This window comes from Convolutriloba macropyga, unplaced genomic scaffold (genome assembly GCF_964194025.1).
Source record: "Convolutriloba macropyga unplaced genomic scaffold, txConMacr16.3 SCAFFOLD_802, whole genome shotgun sequence".
NCBI lineage: Eukaryota > Metazoa > Xenacoelomorpha > Acoela > Convolutidae > Convolutriloba > Convolutriloba macropyga.
Window position 1 is genome coordinate 8,362 of NW_027452651.1, and position 26,138 is coordinate 34,499.

Sequence of the window (26,138 nt, forward strand, 5' to 3'; positions counted from 1 at the left end):
GATTCAAATTGCTATCCTGTACGAATCTGGCATCAAAATACCTATATTAGTGTCAGGCCAGATAATTTGCTGGTATCTGGTAAAATTTTTTATCTTGTAAGAATATTGCATAAAGATAGCTAGTATTCAGCTATACGGCAGAAAAAAGCAGCTTATATGATGATCCTTTAGTAATCATTTACAAAAACTTGCTATCTTTTATTGGAAATCTTTACGAAATTTCATATCAAAAATTTGTCTTTTTGTAAAGAGTTTTTAAGGATGACTTCACTAAAATAATTCTGGATTTGCATAATTTCCTGAACTGCCTCGAAGAAAGGGAAACTCACAATCTGTACTTACCAATATTTTGAGAAAAAAACTCCGAAACCAATAGGCCAATTTTTTGATCTTCCGACACGCAGAATGTCTAACATAACTGTAGAACTTTAATAACTACTGTCGCGTATAAGTGTAGTTATTTTCTTAATTATGCAACATATCAGCGGACAAAAAATAGAATAGTTTATATTGAGCTAATTTTCCTCTGCCTTGGTTAACTCATCTCAAAAATAGCATCACGTGGATTTTTGTTCTAATCACAGATTGTCGCAAAAATAATTGAGCTGAAGTTGTAAATTTTATATACAGAACTAAAAGCTATAGCCACTTAAACAGAAATTTATAAACTTCATTACCAAAATTCAACTTTTCGGGCACCATCAAAACTATAGTGAACAATTCAAGAACTGCAAATCTCTTTTAGCGAAACTAAACATTAAACATTGATCACAAAACTATCGCCGAATTGTGCAGCAAACTTTCTTGCATATTTTCTGGAAAGCCTGCCTGAATTCTTTGTTAAAAATAGTATAAATAATGGGGTTGCAACAAGAATTCAGATACCCAAGCCACGTGAAGAGTTTAAAGACCCACACGGGCGCCGAAAGACTGAAGTAATCTAAAAGGGGTCCGCTTAAGTAGAGAATAAAAAATGGCAACCAGCACGCAATGAATGAACCCAAAATGATACCCAGAGTCTTGGCCGCTTTTTGTTCCTTCTTCAAACTAATCAGCGACCTTGCGGGGTTCTTTTTCAAACTGATGACAACTCCGCTTGCGGAACAAGAAATGCGCTCTGAAAATGACATTTCAGACCTCTTTTGCGTTGTATTCAGGGCTCCTGTTGCCGACGATATCGAGTCTTTTTTACGGGTAATTGGCTCCTCAACCTCACCAATAACTGAGAGCTCGGTTGAATTAATGCCTCCGTTATTGAAAGAAGATTTCTTTCTACCTCTATCGGGGGTTGCGGATGTTGTACCCCCGGGTTGGACATGTACACTAGTGGCATGCAGAGCAACTCCGCCCAGGGCTAAGTGGCGTAGGGTGTTGTGGGTTTTCTTTCTCCTGGCTTTACTCTTCTGGGCAGCCACTTGGTATATCCGGATGTATAGAACTACCATGAGTAGGAGAGGTGCGTAGAATGAGCCAGTGGCAGAATAGACGATGTAAGCTATGTTGTCGATCAGAACACAGTCCTGAAACAGTCAAGTCACATCTCAGTTCAGACATCAACTTATGAGACGATTCTAGTTCAAATAATAGAGAATTTTTAAAACCATTAGAGAACATAAGCTCAAATTCCGTTTTAAAAACTTCAAGGTCTTTCAAGGCTGTTGTTCATATTTCTTTACATCTGGCAATTCCTTCAAATTAGTTTAGTTGTTTCTCTCATCTTCGAAGTCATTGCAGAAACATTTAAGCTGAAAATGAAGCCGAGGGAAATCGCGTTTAGATTGAAAAGTCAACTTTCTAATTTTATTGTTAGACGGAATTGAAGCAGAGCCTATGGAAAACGATTTTTTTGTCTGGTCTATTGGCGATTGCTTATAATTCAAAAAATTTTCCGGTATTATTTTTCTTAAGAATATTTTCAATGAGGCAGCAGTTGTAAGAGAGAGAAACAAACTGTTCAACGCTGCTGCACAAATGATATTGTAAATTCTAGAAAAACAAATAATAGGAGATATTTTTTTGATTGCCAAAAGTTTACTTCAAGTCCATTCCAAACGCGACGCATTTACTAACTTCAAGTTTTCTCTCCAGCAACTCTTCATTATAAGTATACTAAACTAGCTAGTATACTAAACATCTTATGTCAGCACTACTTTGTTCTCAATTAATTTTTGGCTCACCGATTCCTGTTGCGCTATTGTGCCATTGCCGATTATTGCCGAAAAATGACATCAATGCAAACCTGTTGAGGAACTAAATCGATTGTAGAAAAAATTGTAAATTTCTAGCAAATTTGTACTTTTATCAAATTTGAGCAAACTTTTCAAAACTGTTTACTTTTCTTCCTTTTCACACAATCAGGGCTTATTTGATCATTTCACAGATCCAATCACTATTTTTTAAACAGTTTATTAATAACTGTCGTCGTCTTCTAAGCCAGATCTTACAGCGGTACTAGTTTTTTTTCAATGTGATACATGCGCTGTATTTTTTAATCAAATTTCTTCCCTGATTTCAGACTTTCCAAAAAGATGAACAGATAATACTGATCGGACATCACGTCAAAATAAAATACATAAAATTGTGTTAACAGCACTTTAAGTCCTTAGCGTGCTGCAGTTGCTGGAAGGCCCAATTATAAGGCAAAGGTCACTTTTTGAGTTTTTAAACCAAAATGATGATTTAAACATCTTTCGGTCGACTAGTCAAGTTTTTTTTAAAAGGATCCTAAACTGAACGTTAATCAAAGATAACAATTGTTTTTTCAAAGCTACATTTTATTTTAATGTCTGTTTTTAATAAGAATTCAACACGAAAAACTGTAATAGTTTATGAAAAGTTTTCAGACAAAACGGGCAAAAGATACTTTTCAATATGTGCTTGAACGTGAAATAATTCACAAATTTCAGCAGCAAATAATTGGTTTTAATGACAATTTTTTCGAGAACTTCAGTAAAATTTAATTTCGTTGGCTAATTATTTCTAATTTTTTGAGTTTTGATTTTGACATAATGTAATTTTTTCTTGAAGTTGTTGTTAAAGACTCTTTATAGGTTGCGACTTTTTGTGGGCTTTAGCCTTTACTATGTCAGTTTCGAAGTTGGAGACACCTAAAAATATTAAGAGAATCTATAAAACCTTGGTGAACACTAAAGCTTCGACATTTGTTTATTGACTGCCGTTTATTTTGTCACTTATATTGCAAGAAAAAGTTTTTTAGCTGGAATAATTCTGTTCAAACCTAGTTGCTATTTTTTTGAAATAGAAGCCATGATATTGAAGAAGCTGATATCAAATTTTGCACGATTTAAGCTGAGTTTTTGGTTTTTGATCATTAATTTTTCTAATTACCGTAACACATTTAAATTACTGATCTTTTAATTACTGTGTTTTGTAAGCATGACATTATTTCTTATCGCTCTGGCTTGTATACACAATACATCTGCAAATCAAGTCAGGCTCTTTCAATCTTTTTCAGAGCACTTTTTTCGATTGTTTTCAAGATTTTTTCAGCGAAGTGTTTTTAGCAAACGAAAACTTGTTTCGCGACTCCCATGTAAACCCATAAAGCGAAGGTACAGATTACCACTATCAAATCTTTGGTGGTAGTTAACATATCTAATGCCTATCACTTTTGATATTGACCCCTGTTAAGTCTCATTGTTAAAACAGTGAGCGTTTTCAATACGGAAATAAACCAAAATAGAGAAATCAACTCATTTAGAGTGTCTTTTTTAGAGAGAAATCAACTTTTTCTGTTCTTGTTTTAATCTCAATCGTGGCGATGGGATACAACGGCACCTTTTCTTTTCCAATCCGCCAAAAATGAGTTTTTAACCGAATCTTTTGCTGTGGTATAAAATTTGTAACTAAAAAAGAAACCAACTTTTTCTGTTCTTGTTTTAAACTCAATCGTGGCGATGGGATTCAACGGCAACTTTTCTTTTCCAATCCGCCAAAAATGATTTTTTAACCGAATCTTTTGCTGTGGTATAAAATTTGTAACTAAAAAAGAAACCAACTTTTTCTGTTCTTGTTTTAATCTCAATCGTGGCGATGGGATTCAACGGCAACTTTTCTTTTCCAATCTGCCGAAAATGATTTTTTAACGGAATCTTTTGCTGTGGTATAAAATTTGTAACTAAAAAAGAAACCAACTTTTTCTGTTCTTGTTTTAATCTCAATCGTGGCGATGGGATTCAACGGCAACTTTTCTTTTCCAATCTGCCGAAAATGATTTTTTAACGGAATCTTTTGCTGTGGTATAAAATTTGTAACTAAAAAAGAAATCAACTTTTTCTGTTCTTGTTTTGATCTCAATCGTGGCGATGGGATTCAACGGCAGCTTTTCTCTTCCAATCTGCCGAAAATGATTTTTTAATATACATGATATACTATCAATGGTGATGTGAAGAACCCCAAATCATAAAATTAAAAGAGGGACTGAAAACCAAATTATTTGCCAGCTGCTGTCGCTTTAAAACAAAAAACAGGCTACTTTAATCAATCTGGAAAAAAACTAATGGCCAAATTAGAATACAACACTCCGTCAATAAACCATTTCCTTAAATTTAAGTGAGATTAATATCGAGAGCGAGGGTAAGTTTCATTTTAATGAATTATACATTGTTTATTATTAGGCGGGTTGGAACATTATGGACAAATATTCTCGTACCGATTCTCCTTATTATATTTTTAGTGTAGCTACAAATTTTATACAACAGAAAAATATTCCGTGCTCAGAGTTAAGATTGGTGCAAAAATACTGTTTGCATTTGCATTGTTGGAATAATGTAGCCAGGGCTCACTGAGTAATCAAATGAATCAGATAAAGGCGACAATTGTTTTCCCGAAACAAGCTTTTAGGATTCACCTATTGATACAGTGTCTCGAACCAACAGACAACTATGTACAGGGAGAAGCTTGTCTTACCCTGAGCTCTGATATTACTGCCTACGCCATTTCCATAATTGCACTTTACTTTCTTTCCCAAATTGCAACAAGTTCACTTTCTTCCCCGAAATCGGAGCACGTTTGCGGTGTTCCGCCTTCAGTTAATATGAAATGTGTGGTGTTGGTGGTGCTGTAGCCGGACGTCAGAGAAACAAACTAATCAGCTTGCTTCACTGACGACAGTGTTAGTGGTGTTTCAAAAACACTTGAGTTGTATTTCCTTTGGCACAATACGCCTGGGCTACCCTTTGCCCACTGACGTGCCTCCTGGTACAGCACCGATGAAATATATCATAACATCTCCTAATTGAACCCTTTCTGTTGTAATCCTGTTTTTAAGGTTGCATATGATTGAACCTTAAATGTGTTTTTAAGGTTAGAATAAATAAATACGCCATGCAGAAGCTTAAACCGAATCTAGCAAAAGGTTTTATGTTTTTTATATCAAATTTGATTTTAATTCTATTAAACTGTGTTAAATGCTAATTTGGAGACAATTTGTATCACCATTTATATTCATTAACAGTCTAATTTGTTCATATGTGAAACATTTGTCCAATCAATTATGAGCCAAAAATCTTACAAATCGGGCAAGAAAATTGTCAAAACTTGTTGGGCGACGCTGAGTCTTATTAAGAACATAAAAGCTCAAAAATATGTTCTCGGGATGACTATCTTGCAAGATGGAAATCTTTTTGCAAAATTTGGCAATATTAAGATCACTTTGACAGATCTCACATGATTATACTCCGCTCTCAATTAGGTAATAATATTCAGCACTGTCGTTTCGAATCGCAAATTACATTTCGAAAAAAAAGTGCTAAGTGTTACGGCTGCTATCTGACTACGTTTCCAGAATAACTTTACGCCGCTGGTTCGTAAATCTTTTAGGTCCCGAACTTTCAGATCACAATTTCAATCAAATATTATTTCAAACTCTCGTCTCGGTTGCAACTTGAAACTCGTTGAATAATACTTTTATTGATATTTTGATCTGAAAGTTCGGGACCTAAAAGATTTACGAACCAGCGGCGTAAAGTTATTCTGGAAACGTAGTCAGATAGCAGCCGTTACACTAAGATTTATGTATATATTTTGGGTTGATGTAAATGATGACCATATATGGTGTTTGGATGGTGTACCTGTCCGTTGTGTCCTCTTCCCTCATCCCTCCAAATGGTGGCCAGGGGCAGTGATATGATGAAGCTCAGCACCCATATTGCCACTATCAGTTTGGAGATGAGACCTTTCGTCCGCTGCATCCCATAGTCGAATGGCTTCGATATTGCCCAGAACCTGCATGCACACACAGCCTACTCTAGAAATAGTCTATTGGAAACGTAGGAACCGCGCGGTTCGATTCATTATGTTCGGAAATCGATTCATTATGTTCAGACTGAGCCCAGAATAAGTTCATTATGTCCAGAATGAGCTCAGAATTTTGCTATGAATTTTACCATGAAATGTCTATAAAGTGTCATGATCAGAACTCTGGGCATATTAAGAATCATAATAAAAATACTATGATTCAGTACTGAAATATTATGATACTCAGGTCCGGGGCCGTTGAAAAAAACCTAACTTTAAACATGATAGATGTTTTGGCTTAAACGTAGAAAAATGTCGGTATGTTCGTTTGTGATTGTGAGAAAACATATCAGTTTAAAACGTAAGAAATTGTTGATAGGTCGGAAACTGTCACTATAAGCAACGATGGTTCCAATTTATAAGCTCAGCCTCAGCAAAGAGAGTTTGCATCTTCTTTCCAATTGAAATAAAACTTCATTTCGGTTTCTCGTTTTAAGTAATCGTTTTGTGGCTCTAATATTTGGCGTTTTCTTTAAATTTTTAATTTAGGAAATTTGTCCATTTTTAGAATCTTTTTTGTTGTCTTGTTGATCCGACCCCTCTTGAGGGGGGAGGAACTATATACTCAAATGGGTTTTTTTGTTCAGTCAATTTTCGCCGATCGATATATTCATCGTAGAAAGTTGAGACTGGTATCATTAGAAAACTCGTCCAGAGTACAATATGGAATTAAAATTTCGTTTTCTACAGGGAGTTATCGAGGTTTAAATTTCTGAGAAAAGTAGAGTGAATTCACGTTGTTTTTATTCACATTTTCCGAAATTTTTGCAAAAATTTTCGTCAATTTTGCTAAAATTTATTAAAATTTTTAAAAATAGTTTCGTTGATTTTATTTTTAAAGACAAACAAGCATTGTTGATTATTTTGATTTAATTTTTTGATCAAAAATTCTGGCTAAATATTTCAAAATTCAGCCTTTTTCATCAAAAACCGCACGAAATAAGCTACTTGAGTCCACTTTGATTAAATTTGCCGGCAGTACACCCCAAAGAACACTAATAAAATCTTAGTAAACTCAGAAGGGGGCTATTCCTACTTCAACTTTCGCTTAGAGTGCTCTGTAGTTAAAACTTTGCCGTTTTTTGCTAACTTTACTCGTTGATTATCGAAAAAGCAGAATATTTTTTTTGAGTTTTCAACTAACAAATTATCTATATCTGCAATATTTGAACAATCAGTTGTACCTAACGGACAATAAGCAATAGCAAGGTTAGATTTGGGCCAATCTTGCACTATTACAATCCAAAAAGAATTCGGATTGTAATCAGTCGGTCTTTTTTTTTGAAAAAAGAAGACCTTTTTTATTAATAAAGAACAGAATATATCGAATCAAAGCTCAGGAGTGATAGGTCCGATTGGCTCCCTAAGCAGCTCCAAGTTAATGCATTTAGTTTTTTATTTGAAAATTTATGGTTTTTTCGACTTTTAAAAAGAATTGATTTTAAAATAAAAATTGGCCTAATGAAATTTTCCTCTATTTTTTTCTTAATTTGGTCAACTTGTAGCTTAGTGTTAGCAAAGAAAGAATGCTTCTTCATGCTGCTCATTTAAAATTTAAGTCTTAATTGCTGTTCTAATTCTGAAGTTAATGTTTTCTGGCTTTGATACTACTAGATTGAAGATTTTTTGTTTTTAGATATCTGCCAGTTTTTCACGTTTTCTAGTTTTGTCACATTATCACAATGTTGACTGTTCTCATATCACATTATTAGCGCTCACAATACGACACAATTAGACATAAAAAAAATCCTGAAAGATATAGATTATCGTTTTAACGGCCTTGACACTTCTTTCTTGAAGAAATTAATTGAATTTTTTAATTTTGTCTATAACTGTCATTTTTACTTTGTCGTTTCGGTCTTATGAAATTTCCTGTATAGTGATAGGTTTCATTGGATTTTCATGGAAAAATATATGGGCCGATATTCTGATATTAATAGATAGCTGATGTCTTTCATGACTTTGAAAACAATCGTTTTCCAAAGCTAAAAAAAAACGTTTTAACTTCGCAATTTTGTTCTTTTGTTTTTTCTTTTTGTTACCTCGTTATCTCGTTAATTACAGGTCACATAGTGCATTGTGGGTATCAAGAGAAGGTGTCCAAAGCGATTGGTGTCCCAAAATATATATTTTTTAAAGAATTCGTTATGACCCTACTGTCTTCGACACCGGTTTTTGACAAAAAAATTAAATTAACTTGATTTTTGTCATATTTGACGTTCTTTGGTAGACTCAAGACATATTCTGGATATTTGCAGGCCTCAAGGGCTTCTTGAGAATGAACAAAAGACCCTGTTTAAATATTTCATTTTGTAATTATTTTCTTTCATGACTTTGGATGTAATTTTGTTTCGAAAAAAAATCAAAAGTAATACATACTTTTGCCCTTTTCTCTTTTTTGTCTACTTGTTACCTAGTCATACTAAAGAATGGCCAAATAATACATTATTGGCGTTTTAAGAAAGCGCATTAAAATATTTTTTGAGGGCCAAAACATGGCTTGACGGTTTTGACAGCGTTTTCTGTCAAATTTCAATTGAAATTTCGTTTGTTTTTTTTTGTTGTTCTTTTTAGCCTCATAAAAAATTTAATAAGGACAGGTCCTAATGCTCTGCTATAAAAGCATTGGTAATGGTAAATCTTTGGGATATTTTACTTGATTTCTAATGGTTTTCATTACTTTGATGCTAATTGTTTAACAAAAATAAGCGAAATTTTTAACTTTACTGTTTTTCTTCTCTTTTTTTTGCCTAATTGTTAACAAACGTTTTTATGGACTGGTCCCATACATTTTCTGGTGATTGATGATACACGTTGTTCAATTTTTACCTGACGGTAAGGTTTATCTGACGGTATGTTGACTTTGTTAATAAATTTGTTTTTTAAAACGGACATAAAGTTTTTGATGTAATTAATGTTTGAAATAATGTTTCTTGTCGTTGTTGTTGTTGTTGTTGTTGTTGTTGTTGTTGTTTGATTTTGCTGTTCGTCTTGACTCATTTTCTAAATATTGGCATGTCACAGCAATCTACTGCATCAATTTTTACTCCATTGAGTTATTTGCTTTGGAGGCTATCTAATCGTTCGTACACAATTTTTTTAAAAATACTTCCTAAAAATAATTTTTGGGTTTTTCTATCAGTTCCTCATTTGGTAGAAAATTATGCCAAAATTGTGGATGAGCGGGGTCGCAACTTTATGGACAATCGCACATTACCGAGCCGCCTTGATACATCATCACATTAATTATAAGCAGTATATCACATAAATAGCGTTGAGAGGGCAATCATTGAATTGATTATGGTTTAAGAGGCTTCGAAACAGTCTGAACTCAAAATATAATTGAACATTTGAGTGGGAGTCGTATGACGTATTCTGAACAATGGCAGTCTCAATGGTTTTCTCATTGAGGTATGAAAGAAAAATTAAACCTATTTAATGAGTTCAATTGATAGTTAATAGTTTTCATGACTTTGAATTACTTGTTTTTTAAAAATTATGAACGTATTCTTTACTTTTGCCCCTTCTTTGTTCTGTTTTGCCTAGTTGTCACGTGTTCTCATTAGAGACAGCTCTCATATAATTTTTATTGAACAAAGTTGTATTTTTTAGTCTTGTTTTTATCTGATGATATTGTGACTTTGCTATTTAGTTATTAAGTTGACATCGAGTTTTGGTTGTTTTTATTGTTTGTTGTTGCTATTTGATTTTGTCGTCTTGTCTCGTAGTCCGTAGTATTTTCATTGGTTGTATTTCAAAGCAATTTTCTTTAATTTACACACCAAACATGTTCGAATTTTTATCTTTCTCATTTGGAAAACAATTAGGTCTAAAATGTGAGTGAGTGGGGTCAGAACATTATCTGCCAACGCACATTAACGAGCCTTCGTATTCGATTTTGTTCCACAATATGCTTTGTTGTCAAATTATAGCTTGTCAATGTGTGTTGCTTATTTTGTTTTCTGTAAAATTAAATCTATGAAAGTGGGGTTACTTTACCAGACGGTACTAATGCAAAATAACGAAAAATTTTACATATTGTTAATAGAAGTTTATCAAAGGCCCCTGTTTGTTTCATCATAAGTGAAGTATGCTTATGAAAGGAATGGTTTTTTGTTTTTGGTTTATTGCTTACTTTTTATCAAATCTTTGATGACTTTGATTTTGGTAATTCCTACTTCTTTTGAAATGTGTTCCTAGCAAAAAATCAGTTAAACATTTCTTCAAAGAAACTTTTTTTCTGCTTCTATCCATCATTATGTTTTTCAGTCATTTTTAGGACATTTGAGGCTAATTTTTGATGCAATATGTGCTATTAGTCAACACTGACAGGGACATGGCGTTAGAGGTCATGATACCGTAGAAATATACTTAAATGTCATTGCATCTGACTTCGCCATCGTGATTTGGTTACTTTGAAGCTGCATCCGTTGCAGTTTCCACAAAATTGTATTTTCCCACGTATTAAAGTTGAGAAGTACATATTTGCAGAAAGCATTTACGGATTCAAAACTAGCATAAATAGCAAATGTAACCCAATTCCAAAAAATCTTCGTAAATCGCATGTATTTATGTAGCGATATGGAATTTAGTCACACGCTTGCTTAAAACTGAAAGTGCCTATTTAGGTAGACCTTCGCGATATCATCGTCAGGGTTTATTCAAGCACCAGTCACGCCTGGACGCACACGACGCTTCTTTTTCAAATTTTCCCGGATTTCCCGCAAATAAACAAAGAGAGGATCTTTCTGAGGAAACGTATTTGCTTGACAAGTGGAGAATTGAATAAAAACAGATGCAAACTAGTGTATATGAAATTTTACCTCGTGAAAATTCAAACCTTTATTAATAAAAACGGATATGTATGCATTAATAGTTTATGAATCCCAGAAATTTGGAAGGAAGTCTCGTGTGGGGGAATAAGTGATTCTGTGCTAACTAGATGACTCGATTATATTAAGATCGAGCATGAACTTTCAATAATGGCCTTTCAAGATTGAACTGTTGAAATAGCTGGTCTTGGTTCAACCTTGCCTCACAGTCACAACACGGTGACAACTCATTTCCAAACTTAATTGCCCTAAGGAAACCAAATTAGGGCAATCAACTGCTTCAAAGCTAAAACGCGCATGAGAGGCTGGAGGCAGTGCGTTTTGGAGATCGAAATGACAGTTTGTCAAAACAAGGTTTCAATTAATGTAACCGAAACTTTTCACTCTTGATCTGGAATTTGATCGGTGGCAGGTGGGGGGAGAGAGGAAACAGTTAGTAGACCTCCTAGAATTCCAGACAGTCAATAACTGTCAAAATAATAACAAGTCGAACAACTCAATTTCATTTGTATCCCATACGTAGGTATATGTAAATTGTAGCCAACAGTGCAACTATAATGGCCTGTGAAGTTTACCATTCTGGAACTCAAGGACAATTCTAATTACAAAATCACCTGTTCATAACAAACTATCTGCCACAGTCGAACTTTTTCTGCTACTAAGATATTCTTTGGACAATCAAGTTCTCTTTTGACAAACAAACTATTTGTTTGACTATTTGTATTTTCATCTGCAAGTAAAATTAAATTTCGTCTCCCGCAACCATATATTCTCTCTGCTACAATATGGTTCAAGTTATTACCAAGTACAACTTTTTCCTGATTTTTGTTCTGTTTGCCAAGTACATCTAAATAAAAACAAATCTAAATAAAAAAAATAGCGGCTCGCTAATGTTCGTGCGCAAGTAATGTTCGCGACACTTTTCATCTACATGCAATCAAGGTTAAAACAAAAATTGGTTCAAATATTTCCCTTTCTTAACTTCCAATTAACGGATGTCTTGATTTCTAACGGAGTTAAATTTTTTGGAGAACAGGCTACAGAAAGTGAGAATGTTACATGAAAAGGTTTTGCAACAACCGAGCTGCGGGGGAGGAACTATATGCTCAACTGGATTTTTTTGTTCAGTCAATTTTCGCCGATCCATATATTCACCGTAGAGAGGAGAGTTGTGAGTGGTTTCATTCGAAAATTCATTCAACGTAGTAAATATAATTAAAAAGGTTACTTTTGATTGCAATTTTCCATGGAGTTATCGAGGTTTAAACACTTGAGAACATCTGATTCATTTCTGCTGTTTTGTTAGTATTTTCTCTATTTTTGCTCAAACTCTTGAAAACCTTGATTTAAAAAATATATAAAACATTGAAAAATCATAGAATTATTGGTTTTAACTTTAAATACAGGGGAGTGTTGTTGACTTTGTAATCAACGTTATGACGTTTTTCGTCCAAAATGTCACAAATATTCTTTTCAGCCCCTTTTTGTTTATATTTGGTGGAAATAAAAGACAAAAAAATCAATAAAAAACACAGACCAAATTTGCTCAAAAAGTGGCTAGTTTTAGTTCTACTTCCTGTGAGTGTTCTGGAATAAAAAATTTGCCGGATTTTCTCTATTTTAACACTATTTGAAACATTTACATATTTGCAGTTTTTGTATATGTAGTTTTGGTGAACTTTTTAAATTAAAAAAAATTGATAATTTTTTTGTTGGCGCTGTCATTATTTAGAAAACTTATTTGCATTTTTTGCTTTTTGTTGTTTACAGACCGGAATAGTTTCATATCAAGACTCAATCAATCACAATTCCCATCGTGCGATTGAGGACAAGGAAAAAATACAGTTGCAGTGAACAGCTCATGATTTAATGGCATCAACAATGTGTTTGCGTTAAAATGTTAGTCAAATTTTGATTTCTGCAGTACAAAAATTTAGTTTGCATTCTTATGACTTAGCACCGCTGATGACAAGTCTAATTGGCCTTCTACGGAGTCGCAAATTATTATATCTAGATTTTTTGATATTGTTTTTCTAGAAGGCTTCTTTATGTTGTGACTTGGTTTTGTTTGATTTAAGAAAAATAATGATTTTTGGGGTTTACCACTTTCTTTACGTTAATTGTGTTAGCTTGAAGTTTAATCTCAGCAAAAAGAAGTAGCATTTTCATTACATCGAAATGACATTTATTTTTTATTACTAATTAAAATTTTAAGTATTAGATTTTTGCTTCGAAACTACGAGCTTTTAGGTTTTTTGTGAAATTTCGACATTTACACCGCTTTGAGCTTCTTTTTTGTTGTCTTTTTGTGTCACGCAATAAATGAAAGATTATTGAGAAAAGGAAATTGCAAATTGAACATAAACGAATGTAATTTTACTTACCTGATTGTGGTTTTAACAGTTACCAAACCATTTTCTCGCAAAAAATTTAATTGAATTTTTGATCTCTTCTTGTGTTTGTTGTTATTTTTGTTGCGCTATGACACGTTCTGTATATTGCAAGCTCGCAATGGTTTTTTTAAGGTTAAAATGAGAAAATCTGAAAATAACCGACTAACGTTGGGCGAATTGCTCTCAAACGACTGGCGAGCGGTTGGCTTCGTCAGTAGCTAGGCGGAGTTTAGTGAGGCTAGCTTTAGATTAATTGAAGGGGCGTAAATGAGCGCAGCGCAGGGGGGGGGTTGCACCGGGGGCTGCTGGGGTGGCAACAGTGTGGGGTCAATCTCTAAGAACCGCATTTCGCGCCATAAGTATGTCTCCAAAGCAGATTCTGTGAATTGCATAATTGAACACTAGTGAGCTGAAAGGCTCTAGGAGCACTTAATGCAAACTGCGCACTACCTCTTTATTCCATTTTTCAAAACGAAAATCAAAATGGTCCGACGAAAGTCGAACAAGCGAAAAATTTCGTAAAAGAGACAAACAGGAATAACATAATTTCTACAAATTGCATTTGAGAGCAATTAACAATGAATTCCCAAAAAGTGCACGTTGAGTCATTTACGATAAAAACATTTTTACTATAACTCATTGTTAATGAGGATCAGAGATGATGGCATTATGTCACATAACAGCGACAAAGAATGACAAAAAATGACAAAAAAATACAAAAAACTGAAAAAAAAAGCAAGTTTTATTTAAAAAATTGCTAAAAATTACTCCTTGACCAGCAAAAATTTTCCAATAACTTATTATCAAACTCTAACGGAGGTTTTCTGACCCTTAAGGGCGGGGGTGGGCAACAGTGGGGTGGGGGGTAACAGCACGCGGGGGGGGGGGCACAATAGTGGTGGGGTGTCAACAGTATCTTATTCTCTTATCTAATTATCATTTCTAGTAACTTATTATCAAACCCTAAGGGAGGTTTTTTTGACCCTTGAGTCTCAAAACACCTGAATAAAGACTATAAATGTCAAAAAATTGAAAAAAGAATGGCAAAAATTGTCAAAAAATGGTAAAGTTCTTGATGTTAAAATCTTGCAAGACATTCCATTACATCTAGAAATTATACAGTAACTTATTTGCACACACTAGATGAGGTTACTTGGCTCTTGAGGCTTAAAAAACCTTAAAAAACGACCAAAATTTTCAAAAAGCAAAATTTATTAAAAAAATGCCAAAATCTGTTACATTAAAAAGTTGAAAAATTATTCCATGGCCAATAGAAATTTGTCAGTAACTTATTATTAGACCCCTTAGGATGTTTTCTGGCCCCTGAGTTTAGAAAGACCTGAATAAGGAAAACTAATTTTCAAAAAATTTGGAAAAAAAAATTGCACGTTTTGTCAAAAAACGCTAAAATTTGTTGTGTTAAAATGTTGAAACAATTCCATTACCACTAGAAACTATGCAGTAACCTATTATTAAAACCTAGAGGAGTTTCCTTGACACCCAGGCTGATAAATTTTATAAAGTCAAAAAAAACTTTAAACAAAATCGCAAAATAGTATAAATTTGCGTGTTTTTAGCGAGCAATTGATCGTCAGTGGCTATAAACGGTTAGGGATGAACCGGGACAGATGAGCAGTGGGGGCAATCAACAGTTGGGTGGGGGTGGGGATAATAGCCGCCCTTCACACCTTAAGTATAAGTCTCCCAAACAGTTTGAGCTGAAACAGAGCTGAAAGGCTCTAAGAGCACTTAATGCCCGCTAGGCGCTACCTGTTTATCCTGTTCCTGAGGACGAAAAGTCAAAATCATTAGACAAAAAATTGGTCAAGCAAAAAATCGCATAAAAAAGACCGACAGGACTAGTATAATTGCTACAAACTTCGTTTGAGAGCAAATAAAAATTAATTTTTGAAATCACGATTTTTGTTCTTTTTGATTGCTTATTTGTTACCTAGTCTCAAAAAGGATAAGTACAAAAATTTTTGTAGTATTTTTTCAATTTTGTTTCTATATTTGATGCTATTCTGATTTGTTTATTTAAAAAGACATTGAGTTTCGTTCGTAATGACGTTTTCTGTCGTTATTTGATTTTGTTTTACGTCTCGTCTCGTAGTCTTCTTAACTGCAGATTTCATCGACTCACTAATATGTCATTGTTTATTTGTTTTTTGGTTTTTAAAATGTTCTATATCATCCTTGTTTGGAAAAAAAATTAAGACAAAAATGTGAGTGAGAAGGGTGGGAGAAATTTGTGCCCCACTGATGAAATCGCTCTAGAGCGTAACAATCCTCCTCATCGCACATTGAAGATTTGGGTCGTCATTATCAAAACTGAAGAGACTACATTTGCGTTTTGGTTTTGAGAGGAATCAAAAATAGATGGGAATCCGTAAGAGAAACAAAAAACTTGAAACATGGCAAAAATCCTTACTGATGAATTAAAAGTGGCTTGTAGCGATAATGCCATAAAAAAACAAAAAATACTATTTTCAATTTCAATAACAAATAAGATTTACTCATTCCGAGAAATTATCCATTAAAAATGCTTGAATAGAGTTTTTTCGAATACCAACAGGGCCATCTTACGCGTGCAGTTTTTTACGGCAATTTCACAAATGAATACATTGGTAACTATGTCTACAAGCATAAGGATACAGAAGCAATTTCAGGTGTGTAGTTGCTTCTTGTCAACATTTGACGATATGTTTCAAAAAAGAAACACTTTAAAAGTTTTTGTACAAAAAAGTAAGCGAAAATTAAAAAATGCGAAAAATGGTTAACATGTGCAAAAATAGTTAATTCAGTTCAGTTTTTTTTTAACATTTTCAATTCTATAAAGCATTTTTGTTATTCAATGTAAAATAATGAAAATAAGGCATGAAGAAAGTAACAAATAAAAAGAAAGAATTTTGTCTTTTTCAACTGCTTAACTTTCTTGTCTCAAGCCTAAAATAAAATTGAAACACAAAAGAAAGTGTTGAAAAAATCTCGGTGGTGTGGTCTATCCTTAAAAAATATTGGTTAAAACAGAATAAAAATGCGGAAAACTCTTTTGTAAAAAAAGCATGAAAGGGAAAATCTAAATCATTGTCTCTAATATTGCAGAACCAAAAACACTATTTTTTGTTTTCTCTAGTTTTGCCAGCAGTTCTAAGCTGAATGAAGCTCAACGTTGGTTTAGAAAATCTTTTTAGATGATTATATTCAGTTAAGACCCAAACCTTTGAACAGACTATTTTATCACAAGAATTTTATCAATTATATCTCTACAAAAAAGACTGGGCTAAACAATATTGCGACTTCTAAAACATAAAAAAATGTCAAAGGAAAACTTTTGAAAAGTTTACATTTTTGTGACTATGAGACGAAAAAAACAAATAGCCCAATTTTAAAGAATTGCTAATTCAGGATGAAGTTTAAAAAAAAACAAATCACCTAGTCCTAAAAACTGTCTCATTGTAGTTATAACTTGTTCAATGTCCGAAATGTCATTTTTCAGTGAATTTCGCTTTTTTTGGAAACGAGTGGCAATCTTTTGAGTTAACCAATTTCAATCTATAGTAACAATTTCCCCTATGGAAGAGAATTACGCGAAACGGGGAAATAAGCTTCTATCTTATAAAAAAAAAGCTTTCAATTTATAACTGGTAACAGCGTAGCCCACTTCCACAATTTCGAGCATGTAATTAGTCTAGAACTTTTTAGCCCAAATTTTATTAGTAATTACTTGATACATAAGTCAAAAATTTAACTGTTTTTGTGAACGGTACAATGGCTAGTTGTACAACGGAGCATTATCTTCTTAATCCTTTAATTAAAATCAAGAGGGAGGTTAAACAGCAAATAGGTTTCCTTTCACTAACACTTTTTTAGTTATTAGATAATTCATTGGCGGAAAAAGGTGACGCGTTGAGACTTATGACTTTTGGCGTAGAAGTTACTTACGAAGTATTGTCAATAATATCCCTCAAAATACGCGTCTTTTGATAAACTTTGCATTGCTGACTTAAAAACAAAACATTCCCACGTCGTTTTCATTGATTTTTTTAAATTGTTTTGAATCTTGTAACTGAATTGAAGACATTGCTTCGACAGCTTCTGAAAATGTTTTTTCCTACTTTTTTCTTTCGCCTTATTTGCTTGGAGTTGAGCATCCAGTCAAATAGGCAAGTCGCAAGAAACTTGAGTCGAGAAATAAAATCAAAGAAAAAAATTCGGTAATTGGGATTTTTTGACGTTTTTATTTTGTGCAATTGTTTTTTTTTGTTGGTATCACATCAATACTTTTTTGAAAACTATTCAATTCTTATAGTAAACCAGTTTTTCTATTTGATCGAAAACTAATCGAAAATTAGCTTTTCTATTTGATTTCTATTTCCTAGTTTTCCTTGTTCTCCTGGCATTTAGATTACATTGTTCGCACCAAAGATGCAGAAAAACTAGCGATTTGACCTTACGATAAAACTACTGTGCAATATCTGAAGTAATAGAAACAACTCATCATAGCTCGGATTGACCTTATTTTTGTATTCAAAACTTTTTTGGCCCTATTATCTTTTTTGTCCCTAACAATCAATGAAATCTCAGCTTAAATTAGGAAACTGATGATAAAAATATTATACAAAGCAGTATGGCCTGCTGTGAATAGATTCTTATAAAGAGCCCTGCTATAAACCAACAGATTTGTTTAAAAATATTTATGCTGCGACAAAATTATGGGCGCGATTCCAAAGTTGTTAAAATTAAAGTTTCCCAAATTAGTGTTATTCTAGTAGCAGCTTACAAGTAAACTTCATATTAATGGGCAGAAATTGCTGAACAAACAGGTTGAAGTGAGAATAATGCGTGATTGAGTTGTATGAATTACCTGTCAAGTGCAATAACACATAGATGGAGAATACTGGCAGTGCACATCATCACATCCATCGTCCTCCAAAAGTCACACGTGAAGTACCCAAACACCCACTCATCTGAAACAAATTCCCACAAACAAATAAAACCATGCTGGATTTACGCAGAACGGAGAGCTGAAAGGTATTTTCCGATGTAAAATTTTTTGTAATTTGGCTCCTAAAAATGCACCGAAACTGCCAAGCTACCAGTATATCTGTTATACCCATTAAATGGATCCGTTAAAAAGCAACAGTTTTGGAACTCAAAATGTTGGACTCTTCACCTCCGCGGAAATCGTGATAACCAGTTGTTGAAGAGTGATCTGGACAATACGCACAGGTATGAAGACAAATTTTCAAATTTCAAATTTTGGTTGGAGAAAATGAAACAGAAATTGAGAGAAAATATAGCCAAAAATTTCACTTCTTGGATCGTTCCAGTCGGCAGTATCCGCAGTAAAGTGCATTGTATGTTTTAGTTTATAAATCTTAAAGAATAAATGTTTAATTGGATTAAGAAAAAGTTTGTATTTGGTTTGAGAAAACGAATGAGAAAAATGAAAAAAAAAATAATTCAATTAAACAATTCCAGTTTCTTCCTTTTTTGAACCTCAGAAACAGTTAAAATACATTTCTGAACAATGAAAGCATCATATATTATACCAACACAGGCATGGCTCTATGCAATTTATTTTCTGTGAAACGAATTTCCCGTTTTTGAAGTTTCCAATTGCTCTGTTGAGTCATGGCAGTATAGAGTAAAGCATTAGAGTGAAAATGTCAGCTGTTGGAGCATAAATTTTCACAATTTCTTTGCTTATTCTATATGCCATTACGGTGACCTTCAAACTTTTTTACTCTAAGAGGTTATTTTGCTCGAAGAGGACAATACTAAAAGGAGGAAAACATTCGGTCCCTCATTTGTTATGTTTTGAGAGGTCTCCTAAAAAATCCTGACCATTTGGTGGCTGAGGAGAATATGGCCTCTATCACTTTGGCTTAATCAACTGGTTTATCGCTCAACCAGAAAAATTTTGTCATCCTGGCTTTAAGATTACTGTTTGTGGTTTTTGCAAAAATTTAATTTTTTCATTTTTTTCTGAAAAAGAGACAAATTTCAAAATTTAATTTTTTGGGGGGCCAGATACATCAAATTAGCGACTAGTGTGTTTAGTCGGTTCATTTCAAATTGTTGAATTTAACTAAGCTATTGCCGGCAGAACATGCGAAATTCGTTAGTTTTGTGCGTTTTTCTGTTAGGCAAATACTATTACGCCGCAGAGGTATGCCCCAAATTTTCCGCCTTAGTAAAAAATCGCGCGAAAAACAGATATATAAAATAAACTAAATTAGGAGACAAGCTTTGTATGTTATTTTTCGCAAAAGGGGAAACGCCATTTTTGCGAAATAGAGATACTTTAAAATTGTAAAGTAGGTGACAAGTCTTGTAGCGCGTTTTCGCTCATTTTAGGTATCTATTTTTCGCATTGAAAGTATCTCTAATCCACAATGTGACAGTGAACCACTGATTTATAGTCCAAAGAATGATTTTCTGACAAAATATCTTTCCATTGAGAACAAAATGATTCCCAAACCGTTGGGTTGAGATATTTATAAGAAATCGACTTATAAGCTATCTTAGAAATTGCAAAAAAGCTGAAAAAATAGTGCGAACATGACAATCGACAACCCTATGTCGTCGACTACAAACGCCATTATGTCGTTTATAAGGGCATCGATCAACTTCAGTGTGCGGCTACGAAAAACAATTTTTTGTATTTAGAAAGATAAATAAAAAAGGATTATACAAGGTGTTTATTCGAGTATTTCTATGCAATGGTTTCCAACTTCTGTAACTTCTTCTAACATGCTCTAACAGTCTGCAAGTACACAAATTTATACATGGCCTCCGCTTACCTGATCGGCAAGAAGAAGTTTTTATCATTATTTTTTTCAGGCGTGAGAGTAACCCGGTTTGGTCTTCTGCCAGTGAATCCCATCAATGAATCGCAAATTTATCTTTAACTCAGTAATGGTTCAGAAGTTCTCTTTCAGAATTCCATTGATGAATCACATTTAAGTCACTAAAAAATGATTCAAATTTTATTGTAATTGAAGTTTCAGATAAAAACATGAAAATTTCAAATTGTCAAAGAAACTTTTTCGTGACAGCAATAATTTTGTCAAGTTTTTATAAATATCTAATTTTTCTATCCTCCCATTTATTTGCGACAGTTTGGGTACCAAGAATTGAAAAAAAGTTTCATAGTGACTAAAAATTAAAGTGCACTCCTTCTGTTTTTTCATATATATATGTAGATGATCTATGTCATATATGTTTTTCAAGAATAGTTTCTTTGGTTTCCCTATGAACTTTCTTTGATCCAGTGAAACTACATTGATGGATTCACTGTGATCAGAGAAAAAGGGGTTAAGGAACCACAGACGATACATGGATGGAGTTCATATGACATATCTGTGATCCGTGTATGGTAGTCACTGCGTGACCGACTCGGGAAACTTTTGATTGCTTCAATTCCGCCAATTAGAGGCAGTTTTGTAACTCATTAAACATGTCTCTCAAACAGCAAAATTCAATCAAATGACTCTCAAACAACAAACGTTAGCTGTTTCAGAAGATCATTGTAATGCAATTGTTTACTTATTGGTTTAAAATTTTCCACAAAGAGAAAAAGGAACGCTTTAATTTTTAGTTTTCTCTTAAATTGAGAAATGAAAGTTGTTCACTTTGGTGCAATTTCAAGGCCAAAAAAACGGTTGTAAAGCTGTTACATTTACCACACTTCAGATTGAATGATTATCTTGCAAACCAATGGTTATCTTGAAAAATCTTGCTGGATGATGCATTTTCATGAAGGATATTGAGAAATCGAGAAGGATCTTGCAAGGCAACCATTTGTATTGCAGGATATTCTTCTCTCTTTCAAGAATCTTGTAAAATAACAATCCGATCTGGTCTGTGATATGGGTCTAGGAAATAAAGTACCTTGGGTTATTTTCCTTGCTTTTCCTATCTAAAATTAGGTGAATTTTTTTCCCGAAACGGTAGTCGTCTACTATGTACGTACTTGTGATCTCCAATGCAATAGCAATCGGCATCACAATGATAGCAACCAGCAAGTCGGCTGTGGCCAGGGACACGAGGAGGTTGTTCTGGACCTGCTGGAGTGCCTTCTCTGTGTTGATAGCATACACGACCATCACATTGCCAATGATAGTGGTGAGGGGAATGATGGAGAGCACAACTGCAATCGCCCACTGCCGAACTGTGACGTCCCAAGGAAAAGTGGAGGCGGAATCGGGATGTGTCGTAATGGAAGTGGAGGATAAGTTGTGGGCGTGGGTGGCCCCCGAACTGGCAGACATGTTAGCGAGTATGCGAGTTGGAACATCAATTGAGTTATTTTCGTTTGGAGAAGACATTATAATGGAAGAAATTGTTGTAATTGAGTTGACTGCTTCTAATGGAGGGGAATAAACGCTACTGTCACTACTATTACTACGACTACTGCTGTCTATATTACTATTGCTAATACTACCCCTGTTATCTTCATCCACTGAGGCGTTGGGCGTGAAGAAGTCGCTATCCACACGGGGCTTTTTAGCGGGTTGTGACGAAATGACCAGAATTGAATAACTGCCAGGGCGGAGAAAGTTAATTTCTCCTCCCGGGTCAATTTGGGTTGCTTGCAATTGCGAGTACTGGTGCCCACTTTTGGACAAATTTTTGGGCAGCCAATTTTGACTAGCAGGCGTGGAGATACTTTGGGATACTATCTGGTAAGGAAATTTGTTCACGTGATGTATGACTAGCTGATTGAAATGTGATATAGTGTTGTAGTTGTGGAGGTTGTTGTAATAGTGAGAACGAGCGTGCTGATAAATACAATTTACAAGTGCGGAAAGTGTATGATTACCAGGTGATAATGGCCCCCCACTAGCTCCAGTGGGCCAAGTCTCTAGGGTGGTGGGAGGTCCGGCTAAATTGGAAGCCTCAAAAGGTGAGGGGACAATTTGGTGTGAGTGAGTTGCCGGCGATACTGACAATGGACTAGGTGTTATTGGGCCCGCTAACCACGATTTCCCTCCGCCTTCTGACCTTCCATTCTCAGGGCCATAATTGCGAACAAGGGGATGTAATTTAATAGATTTATAACCATCGTAACCACTAGGCTTTGTTGAATCGTTGCTAACTGCTAAGGAATAATAATTTTTATGCAGTAAGGATAAATCTGCACTTTGGCTTACTTCTCTATTGATTGAATGTGATTCTCCGTTTTTCGAACCATTTTTTCCCGGATTATCTAGTTCAGGTTTTATCACTTGGTGTCTTCCGTTCTGTCTGCTCAACTCGGTACTAGAATCGTATCTTTTATCGTTTGAATGATCTAGCAAGCTGTCACAGTGGCTGAAACAATGCAAATATTGTCACATACTGGCTGCTCTGGCAATTAAAAAACTCAAGATTTTGCTTTGATTTTGAGCCAAATTAGCCGAAAGGCCGCTGGCTATAATTTATCAACTAATAATTGAAGGAAAGCGTTCAGTCAAAATAAGACTGAACACCAGATCGAAGTGGAGGGAAAACAAACCGCCAAGGTTGATAACGTATTTAAAATATTAACGCGCGATAGAATTTTTCATTTTTCATAATTCGCAGACGGACAAAAACAAAATAATTTAATTCATAGTTAATTGTGAAAAAAATAATCCATGGAATGTGAAAACAACAACAAGTTTAACTGGTTGATTTTTATAAGCGCGTGCAATTAATTTGAAAAGAAGGTGGCAGCTTTACTTCTGCAGTAAACTGAAAATGTACTTTGATGAAATCGGTCTTTGATGGCATTAGGAAGCAAATTTGTGGATTAGCGATTGAGGAAGTGAGCAATATGTCTCCGATTAATGAACAGGAGATGGAGAGGGGGGGGGACGGGGGACAGGAGGCTATAAGCTTACACTGGAAGGAGAGTGAGTGTTGTTAATGAACAGAAGGAAACAAGCGTAGGCGGAAAGGTGGGAAAAAGCGGCAAAATTAATGGAGTTTATGGGAAATTAGATCGGAGACACATCAAAAGAATTGAAATTAGAGACATTGCGATTTAAGCTTAGTGAGAAATCGGAGAAAGTTCAACTCCAAACTGCATGGTACGATCACGTTTCACTGGCGTTTTTAAACACTTAAGTACTTCGGATCAGGTTTCTTCAAAATCAACCCCCACCTCTGGGCGACATTCTCTTCCAAAACTACCCAAGTTTAAATGACTCGTACAAAACTACACAAGTTTACACACAAATCAGACAACATTGACCAAGACTTTCAGACGCTGAGCAAATAAACAATATTAATCATAGCTATAAATTTAGCAAAAATAATGTGGGAACTGCTTGTTTCAGAATCAGTCTGTTGACAAATTTAAATGAAATTTTTGAATGAACAAAGCTTTAAACTCAATGCATTTCAGGCTAATATGCTTTTTTTCACTCGATGAAAATTACAAAAATACAAGGAAAATGTCTAAAACGCCTATACTTTCTTTTTAAAATAATAAAAAGTCTTTTCAACAGTTTTCGTTAAAATTGAGAACATTCAGATAATAATTAAGTTTCTCGTTATGCTCACCTAGAAAGAAATACTTAAATCACCTACACTTACTTGATGTAAATAGCTTTAATTTCTTCCGTATCCTATGGTAAATATTTGATTAATTACACCATAAATATGCCATGGCCGATTTAAACAACCACAAGGCGTGTCTATTTTAGGGAAATCTTGAATAACAATAAGCTCCTGGAACATTAACCTGACACCAACAATTTTGAGCTAATTAGAAACCCTTTTTAGGCACATTTTGAGGCAATCTCAGTTGAATGTTAACTTGACCACCTATTTGGGCAAATTCAGTTCCTATGTTTGTTGTGAACACAGAAGGCTTCTAATCAATAAATTGGGTCAGTTTACTATATCTAAGGTACGCGATATTCTGCGAAACCAGCAGGCGGTGAATTAGATCCGAAATTTATGGTACAGATCCTACCTATCGTAAAAGTATCATTGGGACGCAAGTATCTATCATAAATTACAGGCACCGCACATCCAAGAGGGAGGGCTGGGGGAGGGGAGTCGGATATTTGTCTGTTTACAGGTAACCCAGTTTCAAAATATCAAAAGTAAACATAGAACATACGTACTTACGATCGTTAATAATAATGTTAGATAGAAGTGTGGAATTGGATATATGTATAGATTAGAGCTTAGCGTACTAGAAGAGTAAAGGAAAGATTTAATCACTGAGTGAAGAGCAGTAAATATGCATTTGCAGCCGTGTTTGATCAAAAATTTATGAGTGAAAGTGAAATATATTGCGGCTTATTAGCGTTTGATATTTGACATGAAATAAATTGCATATTTGAAGGCCTCCTTGTACGCCCGGTGGGGCTTTATTGAATTGAAGATTCAAATTTTATTGTAATTGAAGTTTCAGATAAAAACATGAAAATTTCAAATTGTTCAAAGAAACTTTTTCGTGACAGCAATAATTTTGTCAAGTTTTTATAAATATCTAATTTTTCTATCCTCCCATTTATTTGCGACAGTTTGGGTACCAAGAATTGAAAAAAAGTTTCATAGTGACTAAAAATTAAAGTGCACTCCTTCTGTTTTTTCATATATATATGTAGATGATCTATGTCATATATGTTTTTCAAGAATAGTTTCTTTGGTTTCCCTATGAACTTTCTTTGATCCAGTGAAACTACATTGATGGATTCACTGTGATCAGAGAAAAAGGGGTTAAGGAACCACAGACGATACATGGATGGAGTTCATATGACATATCTGTGATCCGTGTATGGTAGTCACTGCGTGACCGACTCGGGAAACTTTTGATTGCTTCAATTCCGCCAATTAGAGGCAGTTTTGTAACTCATTAAACATGTCTCTCAAACAGCAAAATTCAATCAAATGACTCTCAAACAACAAACGTTAGCTGTTTCAGAAGATCATTGTAATGCAATTGTTTACTTATTGGTTTAAAATTTTCCACAAAGAGAAAAAGGAACGCTTTAATTTTTAGTTTTCTCTTAAATTGAGAAATGAAAGTTGTTCACTTTGGTGCAATTTCAAGGCCAAAAAACGGTTGTAAAGCTGTTACATTTACCACACTTCAGATTGAATGATTATCTTGCAAACCAATGGTTATCTTGAAAAATCTTGCTGGATGATGCATTTTCATGAAGGATATTGAGAAATCGAGAAGGATCTTGCAAGGCAACCATTTGTATTGCAGGATATTCTTCTCTCTTTCAAGAATCTTGTAAAATAACAATCCGATCTGGTCTGTGATATGGGTCTAGGAAATAAAGTACCTTGGGTTATTTTCCTTGCTTTTCCTATCTAAAATTAGGTGAATTTTTTTCCCGAAACGGTAGTCGTCTACTATGTACGTACTTGTGATCTCCAATGCAATAGCAATCGGCATCACAATGATAGCAACCAGCAAGTCGGCTGTGGCCAGGGACACGAGGAGGTTGTTCTGGACCTGCTGGAGTGCCTTCTCTGTGTTGATAGCATACACGACCATCACATTGCCAATGATAGTGGTGAGGGGAATGATGGAGAGCACAACTGCAATCGCCCACTGCCGAACTGTGACGTCCCAAGGAAAAGTGGAGGCGGAATC

The 26,138-nt window shown here is 34.5% G+C and overlaps 1 protein-coding gene across 2 annotated transcripts; it reads right to left on the reverse strand.

Moving 5' to 3' along the window:
* Positions 1 to 588: 588 nt before the first annotated feature.
* Positions 589 to 24,679, reverse strand: LOC142357689 (5-hydroxytryptamine receptor 1D-like). Of its 2 annotated transcripts, none has more exons than XM_075409243.1 (5): positions 24,113 to 24,197; positions 21,525 to 22,864; positions 18,411 to 18,513; positions 6,093 to 6,246; positions 589 to 1,520 (listed from the first exon to the last, which is right to left on the reverse strand). In XM_075409243.1, the coding sequence occupies exons 2-5, from the start codon at positions 21,877 to 21,879 to the stop codon at positions 777 to 779; spliced, it is 1,356 nt and encodes a 451-aa protein (XP_075265358.1). In that variant the 5' UTR covers positions 21,880 to 22,864; positions 24,113 to 24,197; the 3' UTR covers positions 589 to 776. The 2 variants fall into 2 exon arrangements, with proteins under 2 accessions (XP_075265358.1, XP_075265357.1); XM_075409242.1 differs by lacking the exon at positions 24,113 to 24,197 and adding an exon at positions 24,649 to 24,679 and having other exon boundaries at positions 590 to 1,520.
* Positions 24,680 to 26,138: the final 1,459 nt, after the last annotated feature.

What these genes read in the sequence shown, in the direction of transcription:
- LOC142357689 (XM_075409243.1), bottom strand. Translation starts at nt 21,879, where the DNA reads ATGTCTTCTCCAAACGAAAATAACTCAATTGATGTTCCAACTCGCATA. An exon ending in TGTGTTATTGCACTTGACAG is followed by an intron (nt 6,247 to 18,410) that starts GTAATTCATACA and finishes GTGTGCATGCAG; the next exon opens with GTTCTGGGCAATATCGAAGC. An exon ending in GAAGAGGACACAACGGACAG is followed by an intron (nt 1,521 to 6,092) that starts GTACACCATCCA and finishes TGACTGTTTCAG; the next exon opens with GACTGTGTTCTGATCGACAA.